Here is a 24,239-nt window from a genome sequence, read left to right as displayed (position 1 = left end):
GAGGGAGTGAAAGATGGAAGGGTTGGCTCAGCTGGGCTGGGGCTCGGTTCTTACACTGAATGACAAAAAACACGCTCAGGACAAACAAAGGTACCAATCTAACACGATCGCTGGATCTGGGGTTGGCTGAATTGCTTCCTTGACATTGCTCTTCCATTGTTGGTGAAATTCTGGGCTGGAGAGGCAGAACCCAGAGCTGGTGCTGACCGTGTCAGGAGAGGCTCCTGCCAGGAAAGTGCACCCAACTGTCAGGGGATGAGCAGGGAGAAATCACGTTATAAGCGTCCTGGAAATCATAGCTGTTGCCATTCATCAGGCGGCCCCACGTGTCAGAAGTCGCAGATGCCTTTCACTGCCACAGGGAGGTACTTTGGTGATGTTATTCTAAAAATAAGGCAGTCAGTGCTCCTGCTTTGCAAACAATCTGCGTGAGAAGTTGTGCTGTTTGACTCCTCGTTTGTAATACGTTGGTAACAAATCGTTTGTCTAAATGAAATAGTCCTTTTGGCAAACATCTCCTCCCTGGCCTGTTCCAGGGAGACTTTTATTTTTCTGGATGTGTGTGCAAAGGGTCAGGATGTGATCTGTAATTCCTTATTGTTCAGGCTGGCTTTTCTGCAGAGTTCTCAGGAAAAAAGAGGAAGGTGAGGGTAAATGTTCTGGAGGCTCTGCAAAGAGCTTGCAGTTTTTCACTTCATCCAGGTTTATGCTCTGCTTGGAGTGGAGGATGAAGCTCTGATGGAAGAATTTGTTTGGAGGAGAGCATTGAATGTAACTGAATAAAATAGTGCTCTGTGCTTTCATTGAGTTTCTTCTTAACGACCTTCAAATGTCCAAGCAGCAAAATCAAGTTGAACTGGTAACCTGATATAAATCTGAAGCTTTAATATGAGTGCACAGTGTCAGTTGTCACCTTCTTTGGGTCTTTCCTTGGTTCTCCCAGGACATCTGAAACCCCTCAGTTAAAAGCTGATGTTCCTTAGGTCATTTTTCTTGTACCACAAGCTGATCTGCTCCCAGTTCGTGGCAGGTCTGAAAAGGCACGAGCCAAATGGAGGCCTGACATAATGGTCATAATTAAAACACTTTGCACCTTTTCCCTTTCTTTGTTTGCAGGAGCAGCAGGGAATTATGGACAATTCTGCTGGGCAGATCAGCTTTAAGAGAACCAGTAAGTCCCTGTCCTGCTGAGCAGGTTTGGCCATCACTGAAAGGGCTCTGTGGCCAAATCCATCATTTGTACATCTCGTTGAATATGAGTGAAAATATTCCCTGTTTTGCTGTTTTCTCCCTCTTCCTCAGTGTGTTTTTTTTTGTTCCTCTGTCTCTGTTACTTGTTCATTCTTCCACTGCTTGTTTACAGCTGCTGCATGAACTGCCTGGAAGGGGGTGTGGAAAAGGTGGTTCCTTTTCTGGAGTGGGCACAAGTGCTGCTTCCTAGCCTGGCTGGCCTGGGGTGTTGATGAGTGGCTGCCTTATTTTAAGGGATGGAGCCTGTGCTTCCAAGAATTTGCCCAGAGGTTGGAAATCCAAATGTTTCTGAACCCAGTCCGTTGCCTCCTATTTCCTTGCCCTTCTCGGGATTAGCAAGGCAGGTCCCTGCCTCCCTTACCTGGAATCAGTCTGACTCCCAGACACCTGGCTTTTGTTGGTCCTGTCTCTGTGGTGGTGGAATTTCCTTGCTTTCCTTAAATTTGCCAAATCTGGTGTTTGATAGTGCACTTTGAGGAGTCTGTTCAGGGGTATTTGTTTCTTTTTTTTAGGCGCAGATCGCTGCAGAGTTGAACAAGCACTGGCAGAGGCTATTAGAGGGACTGTCATACTATAAACCACCAAGGTACAGTCGCTGCCTGATTTTAGGAATGACATTTTCTGCTGTCAGGTGGCTGTCAAGCCCTGCCCCTGTGAACTGCAGCACTCATGCAGCCTGTGGAGAAGTGACCCCCTCTTGACACTCAGTTCATCCCAGAAAGACATCCAGATTCCCTCACTGAAAGAGGTGAAATGAGTATAATGTGCATTATTACAGTGATAAAATTATGAACACTGTTGAGATTTATCTGGTGGGAAGGTTGCTGAGTATCATTATATGAAATACTGAAAGGCCATTGAGGAAAAAGCAAATGTTCAGTTTAAACTGATCAAACTGAGGACTTGGAAATTCTACCTGTTTAGTTCAGTCCTTGGGATTGCTGCATTTTTAGTAACTAAAATTTCTTTTCTCACCAGCACGACTTCAGCAGAAAAAATTAAAGCTGATAAAGATGTAGCTGCTCCGCTAAAGGAATTGGGTCTGAGGGTCAGCAAGTTTTTGGTGAGTGAAGCTGCCATCTGATTATTTTTTATCCCTGGAATGAATTGTTACTGGGATTCTGATATATAAATAACCTTTCTGCTGTTGAGTAGAGGCAATTTTAAGGTCCTTTCAATTCAAGATAATCTGAAGGATGTTGGAATTACATGTTGAGGCTGTAGGTCAAACTTTTCCAAAGCGAGGAGTGACCTTGAGGTGCTGTGGTTTTTCTGGTGCTGCTGCACAGGGCCCTGCTTTTCAGCAGCAGCACCACCTGCCATTGTCTGTCCTGGCTTCTTCCAGGACAGCTGCTCAGCTAAAAACTCACGACCCTGACATCAGTGGCCTTGTCTGACAACCCTCTCAGTTTACCTACAAAGTTTTGTTTCTTTAAACCACAATTTTAGAGTTCAGGGACTGGTGGTACCTTTGTTTAAATAACTCTGATGCTCAGTGACATCAAAGCTTGTGTGTTTGGCTTTAAACAGAAGTGCTGATAAAAGCATCTGCCTGGTGCAGAAGTGTTCTTTTGTCATACAGTGGAAATTATTGGTTTTGAAGAGAAGAGCTGCTTGAGTGTTTGGAGAGAATCTTAATCTTTATTGAATTCAGTTGCCTTTTATTAATTTCAGAGCATTTCTCTTTTCTTTTGTGTAGGGCCTGGATGAAGAGCAGAGTGTGCAGCTGTTACAGTCTTATCTTCAAGAGGATTACAGAGGAACCAGGGACTCTCTGAAGGTCCATAACTCCCATTAATGTTCTATTTACTCCTTAATGCCAGTAGTTTGTTGATGCACATGGGCACGTGTGAGTTCTGATTTGGAAATGCCTTTGTAGATTTTATTCTCTGAACCTACAATGCTCCAGTGCTGCTTTAAGGAAATGTGAGAGCAAATATCCAGGCTTATCTCCTGCTTAAATCTCTGCAGGAACTCAGCTCTTCTCTCTCTCACAGGAATACAGGAAAGCCATAGATTTGTGAATGAGAGTGGAGATGAAAAATAAATACATAGTGAAAAATGAATGTTTTGTCTTTGTGCTTTTGGAATCTCTTTCCAAAGAAGTGGAAAGAAAATTTGCCGTTTTTTTTTTATTTCAGTCTTTTTTGTGCATAAGTGTTTTGTCAGCAGATCTGTCTACTAATCTTTATTTTGTTGTGTTTTGTTTACAGACAGTTCTTCAGGATGAAAGGCAGAGTCAGGCTCTGATGCTGAAGGTTAGTCATTTCCATTTGTTTTTTTCTGTGGAAAAGATCTGTTGGCAGAGAACCCACTTTATTTCTATGGAAAATCTTAAAACAATTGAACTATTCCTTCACGTAATGAGCAGATTTTAGAAGGTGCTTTGAAAATCGTGCATGTAGATTTGATCAGTGTTAATAATTGCTACAGGAATTAGATTTTACACTTGATGTGAGGTAATTCAGCTGGGTAGATGTACACTCCCTTGTTTTCCCAGACTTGCAGGTTGGTATGTTACTGTCTGAAGTGACATCTCTGAAATGAAGAATGATGATAATTTCTGACAGAGATTTATAGGGGTGTCTTTTTTCTTTTCCAAGTTTCCTCACTTAACAGTGTAATTATAGACCTGTCCTTGTGGCCATAATTTATTGAGTTCTGTCCAGTTAAGGGAGTGTTGCTTTTTCTCCCAATAACTTAAAAACCGCTCAGTTGAAACTCCATCTGTAACAATATGTGAGCACCCTGCATTCCTGGGATGGGAGAGGGGGGAGTGCAGGGGAGTTGGGCACGATGTCAAACTGATCCTGGGGGCACTGTGCACTCACAGCTCGCTGACTACTACTATGAGGAGAGGATCTGCATCCTGCGCTGCGTCCTCCACCTGCTCACCTACTTCCAGGATGAGAGGCACCCTTACACCGTGAGTTCAGCAATCCTGGCCCTGGTGCCACTGGAACGGGCTGAATATGTTGTAATTCCTCACTTGTGATTGTAAAAAACCACGTGAGAAGTTCATTCTGTTTGTTCCTTTAAGGCTCAGTACTTCCAGTGTGTGGAGAAGTTGGACAAGGAGCTGGTCCCCAATTACCGGAAGCAGTTTGAGGCGTTGTACAAAGCAGAAGCTCCTACGTGGGAAACACATGGAAATCTCATGGTATTTTGTCTCTTGCTGTTATTTATTTGACTTTTAAAAGTCTTTCTTTATATGTAGTGCATTGGAAAATGCAGATGTGCAGGAGCAGTCACACAGGATGTTTCTTCTGGTGCCAGAAACATAAGATTTGTTTTCTCTCTAACGAAACACGCTTGTGCTCCGAAACAGAGGGTTACATGAAACATATTGTTCCTTGCAGTAAATCCAAGTGCTGGCTACACTGACTGTCGAGCTGCTTCCACAGCCTCTGACTTGCTTTTGCTGCCCTGTGACGGTGGGACTTTCCTTTGTGCAGACAGAGCGGCAAGTGTCCCGTTGGTTTGTGCAGTGCCTGCGGGAGCAGTCCATGCTGCTGGAAGTCATCTTCCTCTACTATGCATACTTTGAAATGGCACCCGAGGAGCTGCTGGCCTTTGCCAAGATGTTCAAAGAGCAGGGCTTTGGCACCAGGCAAACCAACAGGCATTTGGTGGATGAGAGCATGGATCACCTGGTGGATCGCATTGGGTAAGTGCTGTGTGTGTGTCTGGGAAGCGGACACAGAGCAAAACAGGGGTTTTCCTCAGGAAAAAAAAAGCATTTCTAATTCTTGCTGCTGCCTCTTCAAATCACCACTGTTTCCAACTAAGGATATGAAGGCAAAAAAAGGTTTTTCTGGTCATACTGAAGGTTTACAGTAAAATGAAGATGTGACTGCAAAGTAAAGAGTTATCCATAGAATAACTTTGATCTAGTATATCATTTTGCTTTTGGTATGATTGGCAGTGGAGATACAGTGCCAGTCCTCCTTGGATGGCCTAGTGGGAGAGTGAAATTGTGTCTTCACAGTGCTGTGCTGGTCTGAGTGCTCCCTGTGTGGAGATTGGTGCTTTTTTTGTCTGGTATTTTTACCTGGGTTGCCTCAGTTCAGCTGCTGTGGGTCTGCCAACAAATGGCAGCGTTGCCTTTGCTGTGCTGCGTGGGACGTGACTCCAGGGGCAATGAGAATCCTGCCAGGTGGAAGGGAGTTACAAAGGTGGAAAAGCTGTTCTCACATTTCAGTGACCTTTTCTTCTCTGTTCAACCAGAAATGGTGGTTCTGAAGATTGTACTTTGTCCTATGCCAGCGTTTCAGGACAAAATTTGGATTACGTGCTCTTAACTCCCTGTAATTTCTTATTGCTGGACCAAACAAACTAGGATCACTTGTAGTTTAAAAAACACTCGCCTGAATTCTCAAATAAAGTTTCTGACCTGCTTGTTTTCATTCTTCTCCTGCTTGTAGGTACTTTAGTGCTCTTATTCTGGTGGAGGGCATGGAAATCGACTCCCTGCACGAACGTGCTTTGGATGACAGGACAGAGGAGCACAAGTTGGCCAACAGTGAGCACATCCACCAGGTAAAGCACTGGCACAGTAACCAGCCCCTTGTCAGGCCTGAGAGAACAGAATTTACTGTGGTTACCCAGGCTGTGTCTGTGCATTTCTGAGCCTTGGGTTTGTCGACCGAGTGTGGGACTTGGCATCCACATGATGCGAGAGACACAGTCAGCTTGTCGAGTGTGAACTGCTTTCAGAAGAGGTCAGTTATTTTGCTTTTGTCTTGGCTCTGTGCAGGAGATGGACAATCAGCTGCTGCAGTTGGGGGATGTCTCCCATCACGCTCCGGTGCTCTTGGCCTGGGCTCTGCTCCGTCACACCATAAACCCTGAGGAGGCCACCAACGTGATCAGGAGGATGGGCAGCACTGCCATCCAGCTCAACGTGTTCCAGTACCTGACAAAGCTGCTGCGATCCCTCAGCAGTGGGGGCAAGAATGTGAGTTTCTCCTAACCCTGTATGTGAGCTCCTGATTTAACAGCTGCTGGAGTAAAGCTGCGATGGGAAGCGGATGATTTTGAACCAGGGCTCTTTCAAACTAAGCCTGGTTTTAAGCAGGGTGTGCAGTAAAGCATGATCTGTCATCCTGCCTTCTTTCAGTGAGGGTCAGGAATCAAGTTGGAATGAAACTGATTTTTATGCCCAAAGAATACAACAAAAGCTTTGGAAGTTGTAGCAGAATAGAGTGCAGTTAATCACATCTGCTGATTTGCCTCCATAAGTGTGTTTGCCATGGTGGATCTTCAGTACTGGATGATTTAACTCTGCACTCTTCTCTGTATATGGTTTCATTAGACAACACTTGGGTGTGAGAGGAAACTACTTTGCAGATAGAAGCCAGTGACAGCAAATGATTTGGATTTCTATAGACACTTTAAAAATATGAATACTTAATAAAAATAAATTAAAGTGGTGGGTTTTTTTAAATTCTGATTTCTGGAAGGCATTTCTAGTGATAATGGTAGTGGCAAGATTTCTCATTTCAGTCAACTATTCCATGTTAATGGGGAGATTAAGTAATGACTGTTCCCGGTTTTGCTGCCCCTGTGCAGCAAGGCTGTATAGAAAGGCAGTGTGTAAAGCATGCTGAATAGAGCTGCAGTGTGTTTGTAATTCCCAGTCTTTCCCACAATGGCTCTATGTATTCTCCCCTTGCAGTGTACTGCCAGCACAGCCTGCATGTGCATTTATGGGCTTCTTTCCTTTGTCCTGACGTCACTGGAATTACACACATTGGGCAATCAGCAGGTAAGCTCCCAAGGCCCCTTGCATCTGTAAAATAATTCAAAATAAGCCATCATAACTGATACTAATTACTTGTTAAACTGTAATCCTGCATTTGAGACCACAGGCTCAGATAGATCCAAACAAGTGATTTGCTGCTTTTCCTACTGCATTTACACCATGCAAACTGAGATGAGTAGCATGGCTTTGGGCTGGCTGCGGGGTCTGGGGTTGGGTGTGTGATTCTCTTTTGACTCCAGGAAACAGTTACATCTTGGTGGGTGAACATGAAAACTTAAATTCCAAAAATGTTGCAGAACTTTTTTGGGACGAAAACCCCCCCCCCGTGTAAAGCAACTTTCATTTTTTTTCCCATCCTCTCTTCCTTTGTAGGATATAATTGATGCTGCATGTGAAGTCCTGGCAGCTTCCAGCATTCCTCAGCTCTTCTGGAAGACGGTGAGTGTGCTGGCAAGTTGTTTGACCTACCTTATTTATAATTAAGACCTGATAAAAGATTCCCTTATAGGAAAGGAGCAGACTGGTAGCGCTCAGTTAGTTGGTTTCTAGGAGGGCCTGAGGAGCTGAAGTTCTTTTGCATCTATCTTTGATTTACTTTTGCCCTTTCCTGCCTTTTAGGTACAGCCTTGGCTTTACTCTTGAAAAGGATACTGGAGCGAGTTTTAATCTAGGTGATAGTTGATAGCAGGGCTGGGGCTGCAAGGACTGAACTAACTGCTGGCAAAAGCATCCTGCTTATTTTTTGTTGTCACAGAATTAGGATGCCATGTCATGCCTTACAGTCTTACTTCTTGCCTTATACTTGCAGAACTGCCTCATGCTTTAGTCTGTGCAAGGACTGGAGTGAAACTTTTGTGCATGATTAATGTTAAATGCACAGCTTAAAAAGGAACTGTAGCTTTGTGCTGCACTGAGACCCTTTTAGCTTTCCTTTTTACTAATAAGATATTTATTTTCTGTTTCCACCACCAGGAACCTACTGCAGGTCTGGGTATCATCCTGGATAGCGTGTGTGGGATGTTCCCCCATCTTCTCACTCCCCTCCTTCAGCTGCTCCAAGCCCTTGTGTCTGATAAATCTACTGCAAAAAAGGTACAGGATCTCTTGGTGTTTGGGAGGTGATTTATTCCAAGACAGGGTGGAAATGCTCTCTGATTCTTTCTTTCCATTATGTGTGCTTATCTCAGCTGCAGCCTTAGGCAGTCTTATTATTAGTCCTGTGCTGTTGCAGGACTCTGTTTTCTGGCTTTTAGAAAACTTTCCAAGTCTAGTGGGTCAAGATGAAGATGCTGACTAATTTTGAATGGTGCTTTACTGATAAGAAGTTCTTGATTCATTAGATGAGACTTGTCTGGACACATGGGCCATGTAATAATGTTTTGGGGGGGGTCGATGTGTTAGAAGAATATTGCACACATCAACAAAACCTGCTGATTGCTGCAGATGACCTGGTTGTTAATTTTTAAGAAGCTCTGGCTCTTTGGCTGCACTGTTGAAGCTCTTTCTGATGCAGGTGTACAGTTTCCTGGATAAAATGTCCTTCTATATTGAGCTGTACAAGCACAAACCTCCGGATGTGATCTCCCATGAGGACGGCACCTTGTGGCGAAGACAGGCCCCAAAGCTGCTCTACCCTCTTGGTAAGGGAACTGCACTTCTTTTCTTATTGAAATGCTTCTGGGGAATTCAGTTCTTTACCTGGCTTATAAGAAAATCGTGACTTTTTCACCTGCTTTTTCAATCTTTAGGATTAGGTCAGACAAACCTGCGGATACCTCAGGGAACGGTGGGCCAGGTGATGCTGGATGATCGGGCTTATCTGGTACGGTGGGAATATTCCTACAGCAGCTGGACACTGTTCACCTGTGAGATTGAGATGCTGCTCCATGTGGTGTCAACAGCAGGTGAGACAGGCTGGGAGTATAAAAGAATAAACAGTTATTAATTGGTATCAATTAGGGGTTAGTAGTAGAACTGAATACTTTTGAAGGAGCATGGAATATTTTGCCAGAGACCTGATGATGATGATTATTCTGTAAAATTCACTGCAAAAAAATTTCACTACATGCCAAGACCATGTAGTGAGACAAGGTACATTTTAGATGAGGAGAAAGTTGAGATAAATAAGTGGTTTTGGTTAGGGGAATGATCATGGAGGCTTGTGGTGAGAATAATGTTCATTGTTCCAGATTTGACTACTGCTTAAGTATGATTTTGAGTTCTAGTGTTGGTTTTCTTTACCCAGATGTGATTCAGCATTGCCAGAGGGTCAAACCCATAATCGATCTGGTTTATAAAGTGATCAGCACTGATGCATCAATAGCAGATTGCCTTCTTCCAATCACCTCCCGGATCTACATGCTCCTGCAGAGGTGAGTCACTGCCAGCACAGGTACCTGAGCAGGTACAGTGAGCTGGAAGAAGGGCTAATTACTGATTCTGCCAAGAGCTTTGCAACAAGTGTCAGTGCTTGAACTCCCCAGGACTGGTGTTCAGCTCTCAAGACTGCTCTGCCTACACAGTTTGCAGCAGAATGGCCCTCCTTCCACCTCTTTCCTCAGTGTTGTGCAGTTTTACCCAATTAAAGGCAGTTTTTATTGGGAGCTGCATTTACATGGAAGGGGGATAAAACACAGCATTAGAGCAATAATTCCTGGGTGTTAAAACAGCTGTATTTATTAGCTCCTCCAAGAGTTAATTGGCAGGGAATTAATGTTCTGCTGTATAATTATTGTTCTCTCTGACAGCCTGCTGCTTTGCCAGCCTTGCCTCTGGCAGTAAATTGATCTGACTCAGGTGTGAGGGGGAGGTGGGAAGTCTAGACTGAAAGTGCAGACTCTGCTGTCTGTATTTACCTGCTTAGATGTTATACATGTGTTCTTCAGCGAGAGAGAAGCTTTTTTGATTAAAAAACCCAGTAAATAGGCTAGACCACAGGTGGCAGTGCATTTCATGCATGTGTTTCTCTTCTGTAGGCTAACAACTGTAATCTCTCCCCCTGTGGATGTTATTGCTTCTTGTGTCAATTGTTTGACAGTCCTGGCTGCTCGGATGCCAGCCAAGGTAAGGGAAGGACCTGTTTGTGCTGGGTGGGAGAACTGGTAGGCATTTATAGGTGGATGAGAGGGAATATCTGTACCTTTTCTCTTGCAGGTTTGGACTGACCTTCACCACACAGGGTTCTTACCATTTGTTGCCAATCCACTGTCCAGCATGAATCACATGATTAGGTATTCATCGACCCCTCCCCACTTTTTTTTTGCCTGACATGTCATAAGAGCTTGTTCCCAGTGTGCAGTCTCTGCACCTGGCACCTGTCACTGGTGTCAGAATCCTGCTGTTCGTGTGCTGAACCCTCTTGCTCCCTCCACAGTGCAGAGGGAATGAATGCTGGGGGTTATGGGAACCTCTTGATGAGCATAGAACAGCCCCAGGGCGAGTACAGCGTCACCATCTCCTTCCTGAACCTCGTCACAACTCTGGTCCGGGTGAGTGCTGCTGGAATGCTCTGATGTGACACCCCCTGTCAGCTGGGATGATGTCCTTTGTCCCCCTCCCTGGTTAAATAACATTTCTCTTTCTCCCAGGGACAACTTGGTAGCACCCAGAGCCAAGGCCTTGTGCCCTGCATCGTGTTTGTCCTGAAGGAGATGTTACCAAATTACCACAAATGGAGATATAACTCTCATGGAGTGAGAGAGAAAATCGGTAAGGATCTTGAAGGAGGAGAAGGGAATAAAAAAGGATCACCTGCCTTCTCAACAGAACGTGTGAATTTTTCTTCTTTTTTTATCATACCTTTTCTAGCAGCCATTTGGGATTTGTACTGTGCATCTGCTGGTGTTAGATGCTGTGATTTGTTGGAGAATATTAGGAACTAGGCAGAAGTTCTCAAAGCCTGACTGACCCATTTCATCTCTGTTTTAGGGTGCCTCATTCTGCAGCTGATCCATGCTATCCTGAATTTGTGCCCTGAAATGGATCCTCGCAGCAGGTGAGACAAGTGGTGGGTCTCAGATCTGCACTAACCTGGTGACAGGGCAGAATTCATTACCATTCTGTGCCACTTTTGGAATGCAAACAACAAGGAGGTAGCTGGCATGGCTGTGTAGTGCTGGTCTCAGCTCTTTGCTGCATTACTGAGTACAGGAAGGGCAGAAGAAGATTAGGGACAGAAAACCACAGAGGTTTCTAGAACACCTGATAAAAGGGAGGAAAAGGTACCTAGATTTCCTGGGACAGACTGCCACCCACTTTTCCTGTTTGATGTAGCCACTGTCACGAAAGTAGAATGGAGAATAAAGGAAGGGACAGTGGGGGTTTAGAAGTGCAGAGGTTACTTTGTGATAGTTTTCTAAGTCCTGTGTGGCAAAATCCTGCTCCCTGTGACTCTGTCCTGTGTTTGTGTGTCCCAGCAATGCCCCCAGCCTGCAGTCCCTGTGCATCTTCAGCCTGGCCAACACGGAGGCAGGGCAAGCTGTCATCAACATCATGGGCATTGGGGTGGACACCATTGACATGGTGATGGCCTCCCAGTCCAGCAGGTGAGCGGGGTGTGGCTGTTTTGGCACCTTCCGTGTACCGGTGTGACACTCTGAGTGACAACATCTCATAACCCCCCATGGGGTACTGCGTTTCCTCTTGGAATGTTGTGCAGATAATAACTGTTGATTGCCAGCACAGTGACTTTGTTTCCTTTGGAAACACAGTGATGAGTCCCAGGGCCAGGGGCAGCTGCTGATCCAGACGGTTAAGTTGGCCTTTTCCGTCACCAACAACGTCATCCGGCTCAAACCCCCGTCCAGTGTGGTGTCTCCACTGGAGCAGGCGCTCACTCAGCATGGTGGGTATTCCCCCTGGGAGCTGTGCTTTTCGGTTCTTGGCAAATCTCAACCTGTGTCTCATTGCAAACAGGAGTTCAGGTTTCCAAAAAGTGCTTGCTGGTGATGGGAGGAGAACTCTTCTCCCTCCTCTGAGGCATTCTGCCCCGCTGGGACAGCTTCTGAAGGATTAATCAAACATGGCTTATTGTTTGATGCGTTGTAATGAGATTAGTGTAATTACAGACTATACTTAATCAGCTGCCATTAGTGCCTCTGGCTGGACCCAGGCCCTGTTCTTCTGGGAGAACAACCTAGTTCCCACTTTCTGCTGTGGGAAATCGTTATTTGGTCAATAGTTATATCTCGTTGCTGTTTCTTCTCTTTGATTTCGATTGTGTTCTCTCCAGGTGCTCATGGAAACAATCTCATTGCTGTCTTGGCCAAATACATCTACCACAAGCACGACCCTGCCCTTCCACGCCTGGCCATCCAGTTGCTCAAACGACTGGCTACGGTGAGATGAGACCCACCAGTGCTGCTCTGCTGCTCCCCTTGTGCCCCATTCCACCACTGGAATTGTTTGCAGATAATTTCTTCAGGCTTATTTTTTATTAATCAGGGAGCTTAATCAAGTCAGTTGAAGCAGGATGGCCTGACAGCTCTAAGGCAGAGCACATCAAAAATCACCTAAAGGGCACTTTAGTTTTTTAACCTAATCTGCTGTTTCAGAAGTCACTCAGCACTCACTGAGAGGTTTACCATGAGTGGGATGTTACCTGCAAAACATTTGCACCTCCGATGGATCTCTTCTCAATTTTTGAGCAACTTTTATCTAAAGTCAGAATCTTAGATAAAATTCCTGTGCCTTGTAACATCTTACTGAGAGGAGCATCCTATTGAAGTCCTTATTAGGACCCTTCAAATTTTAGACTTACTAAAAACAGACTCTAGATTTACTAAGCCTTTTAGACTTCCTCTTTCTGGCTGCCAAACTGCTGAGTATTTGTTGTTTTTCTTAAAGAGTGTAAGTCCAGCTCTGGGTTTATTGATTCCGAGAAACGCAATTCCAAAGCTGTTTTGCTCTTTTCTAGTTTTTTGACAACCTGGGAGAAACAGGTGAGGGGTGGACCCAAATTGCCAAAGAGGAAAATTTGGATCACTTGGCGGCTTTCTTCCTGCTTAATGGCAACTTCACTTTTGAGTACCCCCTCACAGATTGAATATTAAATATGTTGGAGGTTCAGTACAGTACAAATCACCTGTTTCATAGAGCAGCAGTCTGTGCAGGGTGGTCACGTCTCCCTGGGGCGCTGTGTCCCTGTGCAGGTCGCTCCCATGTCCGTGTACGCCTGCCTGGGCAGCGACGCTGCCGCCATCCGTGACGCCTTCCTGACCCACCTGCAGAGCAGGATCGAGGACATGCGCATCAAGGTCATGATCCTGGAGTTCCTCACGGTGGCCGTGGAGACACAGCCGGGGCTCATCGAGCTCTTCCTCAACTTGGAAGTGAAGGATGGCAGCGATGGCTCAAAGGTACAACGGCAGATACTCACCCAAGGTCTTCTCATAGCAGGATTGCAGCACCCGTGTCCAAAATCTGACAGTTCTTATCATGTGCTTGATGTAAACATAAATGCAGGTTGTGCTTGCAGTTGATGGATGTGGTGCTATCCCGGTTTTGCTTTTCATTATAACCAAAGAGAAACTTCCCCCAGTATTTCAAGGCAGATACTGAGTTAGCATAAGAACATGTGCTGAGTCAGACTAAGATACCTCTGTGGTGGAGTTCTTTAATAACCTCAAAACACTCATCTGTGGCACTCTGTGAGAAAGCTGAAGGTTGGGGTACAATGGACAGTATAATTTTCCAGAATCCCCACTCTGGTGCTTTGCAGTTCACGGTCTTCTTGGGTTGGGACCTTTTGAAGGCACTTGACATATTCTCAGCTTTGTTTCTCTGTGTGAGTGGAATCAAACACACTGTGCTCTGACAGGTGCCTACGCAGTGATCCTGCGGCGACGTAACCTCCTGTTTCCTTTTGCTCCAGGAGTTCAGCCTGGGGGAGTGGAGTTGCCTCCAAGTGGTGTTGGAGCTGATTGACTCCAAGCAGCAGGAGAGGTACTGGTGCCCCCCCCTGCTGCACAGAGCTGCCATCGCCTTCCTGCACGCGCTGTGGCAGGACCGGCGCGACAGCGCCATGCTCGTGCTGAGGACAAAGTGAGTTGGGGCTTTTCTACAAGGCAGTTTCCTTCCTTTTCCCCAAAAGTTTGGTTCATCTCACTTTTCAGGGACATTTACATCTTAGTCTTTGTGTGCTCTGCCTCAAAGGCCATACAGTGCGTGGGTTTGGGGCCTGGAAGATGAGAAACCCCTCTGGGCGTGTTCAGAAGCAAATTACCACCCTGTTTGTTTCGTACAAAGCTGTATAAATTTGTGTTTACCAAAGCATGTTTTCTGTGAAATTTGGAATTGTCAAAGTGCTGCTAGGCATGGGGGAGGTAACTGATGGTACTTCTGTATGTATCTTTTAGGCCAAAGTTTTGGGAGAATTTAACTAATCCCCTCTTTGGGACCCTTCCTCCACCTTCCGAGTCATCAGAGGTGAGTTACAACCAACACAATGAGGGCAGTTGTGCACTCCTTGTTTCTGAGTGATGTGTGTGGCTGTTCCCTCTCCTTGCAGCTTTCTGTGATCAAGTGGCTTAAACACAGGAGATGAAGTGAATGTTTTCTGGCTTTGCAGAGACTGCACAGCCATGAACTGTCTTTTGGAATTCCCTGCTCTTTATTCACATATGAAACAAAACCAGATGTTTCCTGACAGCTGTATGGACAGCAATAGCAATATGGATAAATCAGAATTCCACTTACCCTTCAGAGCTCAGATTTGGCTTTTTTTTTGTCTTTATAGCTCAGTGTCTTGGATACCTGTGCCTTAATCATGAAAATTATCTGTTTGGAGATCTACTATGTTGTCAAGTGAGTCTTTGGGAGTTTCTCCCTCATCCCTGTACTTTTTAATTATCTAAACTGTGTGTGTTAACTCCTGACAGACCATGTGGGCTTTGAGGGACAAAGCTCATGTAATCCTGTGAAAATGTGGGAGTGATTTATGGCCATATTGCAAACATGCATTTCAGATTCTTGCAATCACTAATTGCACAAAGATACTAGTCCTTTTGCAACCTTTAGGTGAGAATGTATTAGTATTTTCCTTGTATCCTGGAATGAGAATGAACAGTATTTATTGAAACTAACTGTCAGCTAAGCTAACTAAACCTTCTGTGTTGATTGCTGAATCACATTTAGTAGTTTTCTTACACATAAATGACATTGAATATGTTGAAAAGTCAGGATTAACTAAAATCTCTACTTAAAAAAAAATTTAAAACCCATAGATTTTCTTCAGGGATCAAGTTTTTCCTTCACATTTGATGCAAAAAGTGGGATTCCCTGCACAGGTCTAATATGTGGAATACCCTCCACTTGCAAGCTGTGTCCCTGAATCTCAGAAGAAGTGTGTTTTCTGACCCAAGAATAAATGAAGATAAACTTCTCCTCTTGATTTGGTCAGGGGCTCACTGGATCAGTCCCTGAAAGACACCCTGAAGAATTTCTCCACCAAAAAGCGCTTTGCCTACTGGTCCGAGTACGTGAAGTCACTGGCACAGCACGTGGCAGAGACCGAGGGCACCAGCTGTGCCTCTGTCACAGAGTATCAGATGCTCATCTCGGCCTGGAGGATGCTGCTCATCATCTCCACCAGCCACGTAAGGGCTGCCTCTTGCCTGCCAAGACAATCTGACACACTAACATTTTGAATAATTCCCTGTCAGCAGCTGAGAATTCCCTGGTTTTCCTTTCGGTTTTGGGGTGTATGTGATGTCAACACGCCTTGGCACGAGCGTGGCACTGGAGGTTAGAGTGGGTGGTGTTCTGCTGTGTGATCAAAATGAGCACACTGTGTGTCTGAGCAGAGGAGGGAGGTAGTAAATAATTTTTAGAGCAATTGTCAGTAATTGGGTAATGCTGAAGAGCTTTTCCCGAGTCGAGTGAGGCAGGGATGCACCATTAGGGAATCAGTCATTGCTGACTTCTTGCCTGTGGTTAATGCAGGACTTCTGGGATTTCTGTAAAACTCAGCAGCTGCAAAATTTGGGGAATTCTAAAAGTAACAAAGCAGTAAACTGATGTTAGGCTGCTAAGAAGATGCATCTTTGATTGTGCTTGGCTGATGTTTCTCTTTGTGAATCCAGGCGGATATCATGCATCTGACCGATTCTGCAGTTCATGAGCAGTTGTTTCTGGACGTGCTAAATGGCACCAAGGTTCTGGTAGGTGCTGCTTCCTTGTCAGCTCTTTCATTTCCTAGTTGCTCATCTTCTTTGTATTATGAGGGGTTGTGTTTCTGCAGCTGCTTGCTGTCACAGAGCTTTATAGACCTGTGAAATTGGGCTGAAACAAAGTGTCTCTTCCTGAACTGATGAGCTGCTTATGAATCTTTATTATGCATGTGTCATTCTTGTCATCACTGAGTGGCCCTGTGAGGGTCCTGGCTCTGGCCCCCTCAGTGCTGCTGAAGGACAAACCTGGTCATTTGGTGGCAGTGCTCGTGCTGAGCATTTCTGAAGTGCTTTTACATCTTTCAGCTGTAACTCTCGCAGTATTTCTCTCTCCTTAGCTCCAGGTTCCCATGTCAGTGGCCTGCCTGCAGCTGGGCTCTATGCTGTGTACCCTTCTTCTCATCCTGCTCAAACAGTGGAAGAGGTGGGTATTTTGTTTGGTTAATTTTTAGCCACTGCTAGAAATAAAAACATGGGAGCTTTTTAAGTGTGTTGCTCTCGTGAGATGCCCTTAGTGATTTGGGGAGGAAACTCAAGCCTTCTCATAGAGTTTTCCTTTGGGATATAAAATGTCTCTGGGTTGTTGTTAATTCTATGGAAGCTCTAGTAGCAATACAGTTTATGGTTTGGCTTCTTGCTTGCTGGTGAAAAGTATCAAAAGAGCTTTTGTGATGTTAGTCCTGCATTCTCATTCTCCCAGTGAAGGGAAAATGCATTTCCTCATTCTGTGGAATGTCTTTAGTGAGATCCAGGTGGTGACTTAAACTTTACTTTGGAAGAACTGCTTTTGTTTGTGTGGATCATGTCACTCATGATCCACACAGCTCAGTCAAGCCAGTATATTTATTGAGGGATCTTTGTCTAATCTGAAGAGCTCTCCCTTTTTGTTGTCAGCGAGTTGAGTTCTGTGGATAAAATCATAAACTCCTTGACGCAGATTCTGGAGGGAGTGCTACAGGCAGATCAGCAGATGATGGAGAAAACCAAAGCCAAAGTGTTCTCAGCTCTCATCACTGTCCTGCAAATGAAGGAGATGAAAGGTGAGGTGGTGCACGTGCAGGAGCACACCCTGCACCCAGTGTGTCCAAGCACATACAGAAACACTGTGATGAGAAGTCTCAGCTTGCCCGTGTATTCCTTGTCCCACTGCTCAGGCCCTGCAAGCCCCCACGTTTTGGAAAACAGATAGAAAGTCGAGGGTTGGGTTGTTTTTAGTTGTTTTGCTTTGCTGTTGAATTTGTGTTTGTCATCACGCTGGGAAAAGGTGGTGCAATTTATTATAATGGTTTTGATAAGAAGGTGATTAATTTAAATGGACTCACAGAGCATGGACTGCACCCAGTCTGCATGGGCAATACCAGAAATCTGGAGCAATGGCTGGGAATTGCTGTAAGGAGCAGTTATGGAATAACACATCCATTGTAGTGCTTGGTTTGTGCTGTGACATGATTCTTGGTAAAACTACATGTATTTGTTATCCAGATGACCATCTCATCCGTTATCATATCCTCCTCGACTCAGTCAGCTGACTTAGGCACAATTCATCACCTGCTGTTTGTAGGCTTTGAAAGCAGAGCAGGATAAACAGCAGCTCCAAGAGATGGGGCTCAGTGATGCTCAGTTAAAGTGGAAACCCGAGGACAAGCACTGTGTGTTAACTGCTGTCTGTTGTGTGTGTCTCAGTGAGTGACATCCCCCAGTACTCCCAGCTGGTGCTGAGTGTGTGTGAGACACTCCAGGATGAGGTCATTGCCCTGTTCGACCAGACTCGGCACAGCCTGACCTCGGGAGATGCCGCAGATGACAAGGACAGCATGGAGACCGATGATGCCTCCCGAGTGAAGCACAAAGACCAGCGAGATGGGGTAAATGACCTGTTCCTCTGCTCTGCTTTCTTCTCCCTGGGCAGAAGTTTTGTGGTGCTTGGGGCAACTTTCCCTTGCAGCCTGATGCCTTCAAAGGAAGTGTCAGCAGTTTCTGTTTCAGAGTCACTCCGTGTCTTTTTGGCACATTTCAGTCTGGGAAATCAGCTGTTGCTGCCTCTCCTTCAGGTCTCAAAAACATTGTCAGGAGTGCTAATACAGCCACCAAGGGGTGTGCAGAGTATAATGTGAGAGATACCAGGGGCCTTAATTCATGCCTCTGAGAATGACTGAAGTTTAGGTTGTGTTAGGAAATGCCTTTGAGATTTTTCTTGATACTCACATCAGCCCTGGTAACCCCTGCATCTGGTTCCCCTTTCCTTGTCCCTGCAGGTGTGTGTCCTGGGTCTGCACCTGGCCAAGGAGCTCTGTGAGGTGGATGATGATGGAGATTACTGGCTGCAGATTACTAGGAAAGTCCCTGTGCTTCCTACTATCTTTGCTGCATTGGAGATCAGCCTGAGAGTTAAACAGAACCTTCACTTCACAGAGGCCTCCTTACATTTGCTGCTGACCTTAGCAAGGACCCAACAGGTGAGAGATGCAGAGCAGTGAGAGCACATGGCTGTTCACTTTGAACAGGAGGTGTATATTCATGAGTCTGTCTGTGATGCAGCTGAACAATGAGCTGTAGATAAAGGGTGTTTTTTGGAGGCTGGCAAGCAGTAGGTTCTGTATGTACACCTGCTTAGTGTGCCTTGTTCTCCATAGTTTTCCCTGGCTCAGGTGGAAGAGCTGATAAAGTGTTATTTATCTACTGCAGGTGATAAAGGCAACTGAGAGTACAGTTATGCAGGTTAGATTTTACAGTTGCTTTTCTTGATGTTTAACTTTGAACAGCATGGAAGTGTGTGGAGATGGAAGTTCTCTAAAAGGGCAGTGACAGCACAAAGGACAGAAATACGTGATGCAGAACGAGTCTCTCCAGTCTCAGGGAGACAGATTGCAGCAGGAGTTTGTTCTGTGCCTTGCAGGGAGCAGCAGCAATGGCTGGAGCTGGTGTGTCCCAGAGTGTGTGCCTGCCCCTCCTGAGCGTGTACCAGCTCAGCACCAACGGAGCCATTCAGGTGGGTGCTGTTTCCTTCCACGGGGGAACGTGCCCAGAGAGCTCCCCACGCTCTGCCTGGCAGGCTGGGGCTGCAGCAGTGCTTCCCCTGGAGTGGTGTGCAGGGTAGTAAGTGCTTGTTCTGGTGTGTGATTTGTTCAGACATCTGCCTCGTCCCGAAAGTCTCTGGATGCCCCCTCCTGGCCTGGGGTCTATCGGCTCTCCATGTCCCTCATGGAGCGGCTGCTCAAAACACTGAGGTACAACTTCCTGACCGAGGCGCTGGACTTCGTGGGTGTCCATCAGGAGAGGATCCTTCAGGTGGGCCACACACTCCCTCTGGGATGGTTTGATTGGCTTCTCTGTCCCAATAACAGTGGAGAGATGTCAGAGAACAGCATTGACAAGAGGCTCCTGCTTGGGAAGGGCCACAGTGGAAATAACAGTGGGAGGAGGAGGACAGAATGTACAAGCCATGCAGTCAGATAGGGGTGATTGTTATGGTACCTGTTAGAGCTGGACAGTCCCATCTGCTCATCTCCTCTCTCCTGGGGTTGTGACTTTGCTACAGGTGTTTAATGTGCCAACTCAAGAGCAGCAGAAGTGGGAGTTTGAGGGGGGCTCACTTTGTGGCCGTGGCTCTGGAAAGAAAAGAGCAGGAGCCGTTCTTGGAGGCGGCTTCAGCTGAGCCTGGCTCAGATAATGCTGTGGTGAGGCCTCAATCACCACTGGGGTCAGCACATTGTCATGTCCTGCAGTGCTGAAATACCTGTCCTGGCTGGAGCGTGTCAGTGCCAGCTGCACCTTCAGCTTTTTCTTTAGAGGAAGCAATGGGATTTTCGTGATTTATCTGTTGTGGCCCTGATTTACTCCTGTCTCCTTTGCAGTGCCTGAATGCAGTACGGACAGTGCAGAGCTTGGCCTGTCTGGAGGAGGCAGATCACACTGTTGGCTTCATTCTTCAGCTCTCAAATTTCACCAAGGAGTGGCATTTCCATCTGCCACAGCTTATGAGGGACATGCAGGTAGGAAGCAGGATATGCATTGCCTTGGAGTGCAGGGATTTGGATGTGTTGTCAGAAAATGGCACTATATCACCTTTTTATTACTGCTCTTTTAATAGGAACTTCAGCTGAGATTATTTGTGTGTTCTATCAGTACCTTGTCTGAGTTGAGTGAGGAAATACAGAGAAGTGATAGCTTGGGAAAATAACTTGAGGAATTCAGTGGCTTACCCTTAGTGCCAGGTGATTCCAAGAAAATACTGAGAAATTAAGAGACTGCACGGATCCTTTATAATCACAGTGCTCTCTTATGGATCCTTTATGATCACAGTGCTCTGTTGAACTGGATTTTCCAGCTTCCACCAGTGAGTTTTGAGCTTTTAAGAGATTTCTCCCTAATCTTATTTATTCCAGGTGAATCTGTGTTACCTTTGTCAGGCCTGTACCTCCCTCCTGCACAGCCGCAAAATGCTCCAGCACTACCTGCAGGTGAGGATCCCAAACCAAACTGTGAGTCAAGTGTTGCCCTTGCTCCCTGTTGGAAGGCAAAAACCATAACCAGGCTCTTGGATATTGGATTGTTGGTAATCCTAGTGGGAATTACTGACAGTCATCAACAGGTAGGATCTGCATTTCTCCACAGTGGGGAAAAAAAAAAAACGTGCCAAGAGAAGTGTGGAGTCTAAAAGCCTCTGGGCAGAGTAAAGGCGGTCCTAGAGAGCCAGCAGCCTGTGTTGAATGGTGCTGTTGTCATTGTACACTGCAGCAAGAGGCTGCGTTGCTGGAGGACTCTGGAATGCCATTAATAAGCCACAGTTGCGCTGGTGTCCTTGATCTGATTGAATTTGCTCAAGGGAGATAGTTCTTGTTCTTGGGACATCCTCAGCTGCACGAGGTGGAGAAGATGCATCGCTGCTGCTGTGTTATTCCAGCGTGGCTCAGGCTTGGTGTGCTGATGATTGTTTTCCTGGAATGTGGAACCTGAGCAGCCTCTGCAGTTGCTTCCCTGCAATGCAGAGCCTCCCCAGTGCATGCCAAGCGTAGATTCTCAGCTGGTGACAGACTTTGGGAGCCTTATTTCCTCATTCCCTTTGTTCACAACATTTTTTTTTTTTTCCTTCAGATCATTCATCTTGGTGCAAAATAACCTTGTCGGTGTTCAGGACTTTCTTTGTTCTTCCTCTGCAGGCAAAAAACGGCGATTCCCTCCCGTCCAGCGTGACCCCCCGGGTGCAGCGGAATCCCCAGGCCTCCTCCAAACATCCCAGCCCCGAGTCAGAGGCAGCAGAGCAGAAGGCCCTGCTCACAGTGCAGTACAGCCTCCTGAAGATCCTCAGCAAGTCCCTGGCTGCCCTGCGCCACTTCACCCCCGATGTCTGCCAGATCCTGCTTGACCAGGTGGGCACAGAGGAGAGGAGCTGCTCCGTGAAGGGGGAGGAGCTGCTCCATGAAGGGGGGAGGTCCCAGCATTTCCAGGGATGTTCTGGCTCTGTGTAGTGAGGCACAGTGAGCCTTATCTGCTTCTCACTGCACGGAGCCTGCAGAGGAAGGCAGGACACAAGGAATTCCCACTGGGAATCAGGCACTGGTCAGTGTTAAAGGAAGGCTTGGCCAGGCTTTTGTGGAATCTCCACAAGACCGTGGGGTTGTGCCCTCAGTACACTCTTCAGGAAAGAGTCCTCTTGTCCTCCCACTGTGGTGTGACCCAGTGGCTCGTCTCCAGGTTCAGAAAAGGAGGGTTAAATCCTTGACTCTGGCAGTGTCCTGCTGCTGACTGTTGGACAGAGAACTTCCTTCTCCTGTGCCTCTGGGTACATACCCTGGAGTGGAAGCAGTCAGTGCCTGGGTGTGCAGTGGTGGGAGCTGTGTGAGCAGAGCCTGGTTGTGCAGTGCTGTACAGAACACTTCACTGCTCACCGTACCCCTGAGATTTGTGAAATCACCACAGTGCCTCTATTTCTCCGTATAAAAAGCACAATGAGGGACTGGATATTCCTGTTCCTATGGCAACAACACGCTCCTGGCCTCGAGGGTCTCACACCCCTTTCTGTGTCTCTGCAGTCGCTGGACCTGGCTGAGTACAACGTGCTCTTTGTCTTGAGTTTCACCACACCAGCCTTCGACTCGGACGTCGCCCCTTCCTTTGGGACCCTCCTGGCCACGGTCAACGTGGCCCTGAACATGCTGGGAGAGGTACTGCCCCTTTCCTGTCTGCCACCACGGCAGGTGCACTGACCCAGAGTGCTCCTTCAGCTCATGCTTCGAAGAGCAGCAGTAGTGCTTCTCTATCTCCTGTCTCTAATGCCTGTCTCTTTTTCCCTCCAAGCTGGATAAGAAGAAGGAACCTTTCCCTCAGGCTGCAGGGCTGAATACGCAAGAGGGAACCAAAACCCTCAAGTAAGTGTCTAATTATTTGATGTAGTCATGGCCAGGCAGCAGAACCCAGAGCTCCTCACATCAGAACTGAAGTTGAGAGGCATTTTGTGTAGCTTCAGAGCTTCTCACTCTGAATCCAGGGAGTTCAGATAGCCCATCAGCAACTCTCCAAAGCGAGCAGGGTTTTTTTGGGGGGAGGGTGTTTGAAGCCATCCCATCATAAATCAACCACTGAAGACACAAGTAAAGAGGTGTTTGATGCTTATTTACTGGCACTTCTAAATCAGGTTTCTGGTCTGCCCAGCCCAGCTTTTGGGTAGGGCTGCTCGAGCAGAACGAGCAGAGTAACGCTGTTCCCTCGTGCAGGTGCGTGCGTGAAGCCTTTCTAACGAGCATTTTGACCCGGAAGGTGTCGTGTGCTGACCTTTATCCGCGTTCTTCGCACAGGTCTCTGCTCATGTTTACAATGGAGAACTGTTTCTACCTGCTCATCTCCCAGGCCGTGCGGTACCTGCGGGACCCGGCCGTGCACCCCCGGGACAAGCAGCGGATGAAGCAGGAGCTGAGCTCGGAGCTGGTGAGTGAGCACTTTGGGAGTGAGTTCCTCCCATGAGACGTGGTGACCCCACGCAGAGGGGCGGCCTCCCACGAGACACGGTGACCCCCACAGGGGGTCACCGTGTCTCGTGGGAGGCCGCCCCTCTGCGTGGGGTCACCGTGTCTGGTGGGAGGAGCTCACTTGTCTGGGGCTGCCCAGGAAAGCCAAGCAGGAATGAGCAGCCTGGGGGCTGCACACGTTGCTGTGTCGGGGGAAGCTGGGGTGGGAAGAAGCTCTTGACCTGTTCCGTGCTTGTGATTGCAGAGTACGCTGCTCTCCAGCCTGTCCCGTTACTTCCGCCGGGGTGGCCCCTCTTCGCCTGCCAGCGGGGTCCTTCCCTCTCCCCAAGGAAAAGCTGCCTCCAAGCTGGGTCCAGAGGGGCAAGAGCCCTTGTTCCAGCTCGTGCAGGCCTTCGTCCGGCACGTGCAGAGATAAGCTCCTGTCCTGGCCCTGCCTCCCTTTTCAGGACCTGCAGCGCAACGATTCACGTCCACCACGGAAGGCATCACCTTTGGCAGAGCTGGAAGGAGGACTGGGAAGGGGGGGGAGGCCGGGTGTGGGCAGTGATGTCACCCGAGCAGTGGGATCCCATGAACTCTTGCCATCCAGGAGCAGGACGAACGTAAGGAGAGCCCAGAGCGGTTCTCCGGTGACCACCCAGCGTTCACAGCCTGCTCACCCCCTCTGCCAGAGCATCCTGGCTGGGTACAAGCACCGAACACTCAAAAACCTTTATTTTTATAGCTTGTACCTCAGCTGGGGAAGCTGTGGCTGGATAGAGAGAGGAGACACTTCCTGCTGGGCATTAACTCTGCTCCTGTCACAAGGTGCAATCTGCCTGTCCTGCACAGAGTCCAGCCGAGGCGCACCGAGGGATCAGCCAGCAATTCAGAGACCATCTTTCTACTGCTATTTTTGTACCGAGTGGTTCAAGGCACGGTGGTGTATGTGTGCTCACGCCTTCCCTTCACCCTGCAGTCTGTGTGTCGTGTGTGTTTCTGAAGAGCAAGGCCTCACCTAAGGTTTTTACGTCAAAATTCCATTGCTCCAGTCTTGCAGTTTTTTGTAACTGTGCCCTATTTATACTGATATTAAAACCTTTATAGACAGCA

General features: G+C 47.0%; 1 protein-coding gene across 3 annotated transcripts in view; it reads left to right on the top strand.

Annotated features, from left to right (window-relative positions):
• NUP188 (nucleoporin 188) overlaps positions 1 to 24,239 on the top strand; it is a 25,106-nt gene extending 867 nt beyond the window's left edge. Inside the window, exons 2-45 of one of the 3 annotated variants that reach the window (XM_027877738.1) lie at positions 1,117 to 1,171; positions 1,364 to 1,520; positions 1,764 to 1,837; positions 2,230 to 2,314; positions 2,951 to 3,031; positions 3,465 to 3,509; positions 4,085 to 4,177; positions 4,292 to 4,411; positions 4,707 to 4,918; positions 5,676 to 5,790; positions 6,008 to 6,208; positions 6,929 to 7,018; positions 7,388 to 7,453; positions 7,988 to 8,107; positions 8,529 to 8,655; positions 8,764 to 8,919; positions 9,261 to 9,387; positions 9,991 to 10,078; positions 10,169 to 10,245; positions 10,389 to 10,503; positions 10,603 to 10,723; positions 10,943 to 11,009; positions 11,431 to 11,559; positions 11,725 to 11,858; positions 12,246 to 12,352; positions 13,165 to 13,371; positions 13,887 to 14,056; positions 14,371 to 14,440; positions 14,751 to 14,818; positions 15,414 to 15,609; positions 16,096 to 16,173; positions 16,521 to 16,606; positions 17,077 to 17,222; positions 17,866 to 18,047; positions 18,438 to 18,638; positions 19,079 to 19,171; positions 19,312 to 19,470; positions 20,037 to 20,174; positions 20,568 to 20,642; positions 21,342 to 21,551; positions 22,215 to 22,346; positions 22,480 to 22,550; positions 22,977 to 23,106; positions 23,392 to 24,239. In XM_027877738.1, the coding sequence (XP_027733539.1) occupies positions 1,488 to 1,520; positions 1,764 to 1,837; positions 2,230 to 2,314; positions 2,951 to 3,031; positions 3,465 to 3,509; positions 4,085 to 4,177; positions 4,292 to 4,411; positions 4,707 to 4,918; positions 5,676 to 5,790; positions 6,008 to 6,208; positions 6,929 to 7,018; positions 7,388 to 7,453; positions 7,988 to 8,107; positions 8,529 to 8,655; positions 8,764 to 8,919; positions 9,261 to 9,387; positions 9,991 to 10,078; positions 10,169 to 10,245; positions 10,389 to 10,503; positions 10,603 to 10,723; positions 10,943 to 11,009; positions 11,431 to 11,559; positions 11,725 to 11,858; positions 12,246 to 12,352; positions 13,165 to 13,371; positions 13,887 to 14,056; positions 14,371 to 14,440; positions 14,751 to 14,818; positions 15,414 to 15,609; positions 16,096 to 16,173; positions 16,521 to 16,606; positions 17,077 to 17,222; positions 17,866 to 18,047; positions 18,438 to 18,638; positions 19,079 to 19,171; positions 19,312 to 19,470; positions 20,037 to 20,174; positions 20,568 to 20,642; positions 21,342 to 21,551; positions 22,215 to 22,346; positions 22,480 to 22,550; positions 22,977 to 23,106; positions 23,392 to 23,562 (5,166 nt within the window). In that variant the 5' untranslated portion in view covers positions 1,117 to 1,171; positions 1,364 to 1,487 and the 3' untranslated portion in view covers positions 23,563 to 24,239. Of the gene's footprint in view, positions 1 to 1,116; positions 1,172 to 1,363; positions 1,521 to 1,763; positions 1,838 to 2,229; positions 2,315 to 2,950; positions 3,032 to 3,464; positions 3,510 to 4,084; positions 4,178 to 4,291; positions 4,412 to 4,706; positions 4,919 to 5,675; positions 5,791 to 6,007; positions 6,209 to 6,928; positions 7,019 to 7,387; positions 7,454 to 7,987; positions 8,108 to 8,528; positions 8,656 to 8,763; positions 8,920 to 9,260; positions 9,388 to 9,990; positions 10,079 to 10,168; positions 10,246 to 10,388; positions 10,504 to 10,602; positions 10,724 to 10,942; positions 11,010 to 11,430; positions 11,560 to 11,724; positions 11,859 to 12,245; positions 12,353 to 13,164; positions 13,372 to 13,886; positions 14,057 to 14,370; positions 14,441 to 14,750; positions 14,819 to 15,413; positions 15,610 to 16,095; positions 16,174 to 16,520; positions 16,607 to 17,076; positions 17,223 to 17,865; positions 18,048 to 18,437; positions 18,639 to 19,078; positions 19,172 to 19,306; positions 19,471 to 20,036; positions 20,175 to 20,567; positions 20,643 to 21,341; positions 21,552 to 22,214; positions 22,347 to 22,479; positions 22,551 to 22,976; positions 23,107 to 23,391 lie in introns of all 3 variants that reach the window. The other 2 variants (XM_027877737.1, XM_027877736.1) reach the window with 2 other exon arrangements.

This window comes from Empidonax traillii, unplaced genomic scaffold (genome assembly GCF_003031625.1).
Source record: "Empidonax traillii isolate 1590-97213 ecotype Southwest subspecies unplaced genomic scaffold, ASM303162v1 scaffold34:size3740991, whole genome shotgun sequence".
Lineage (NCBI taxonomy): Eukaryota > Metazoa > Chordata > Aves > Passeriformes > Tyrannidae > Empidonax > Empidonax traillii.
Note: the sequence above shows the minus strand (reverse complement) of the source record. Positions and strands in the feature narration are given on the sequence as shown.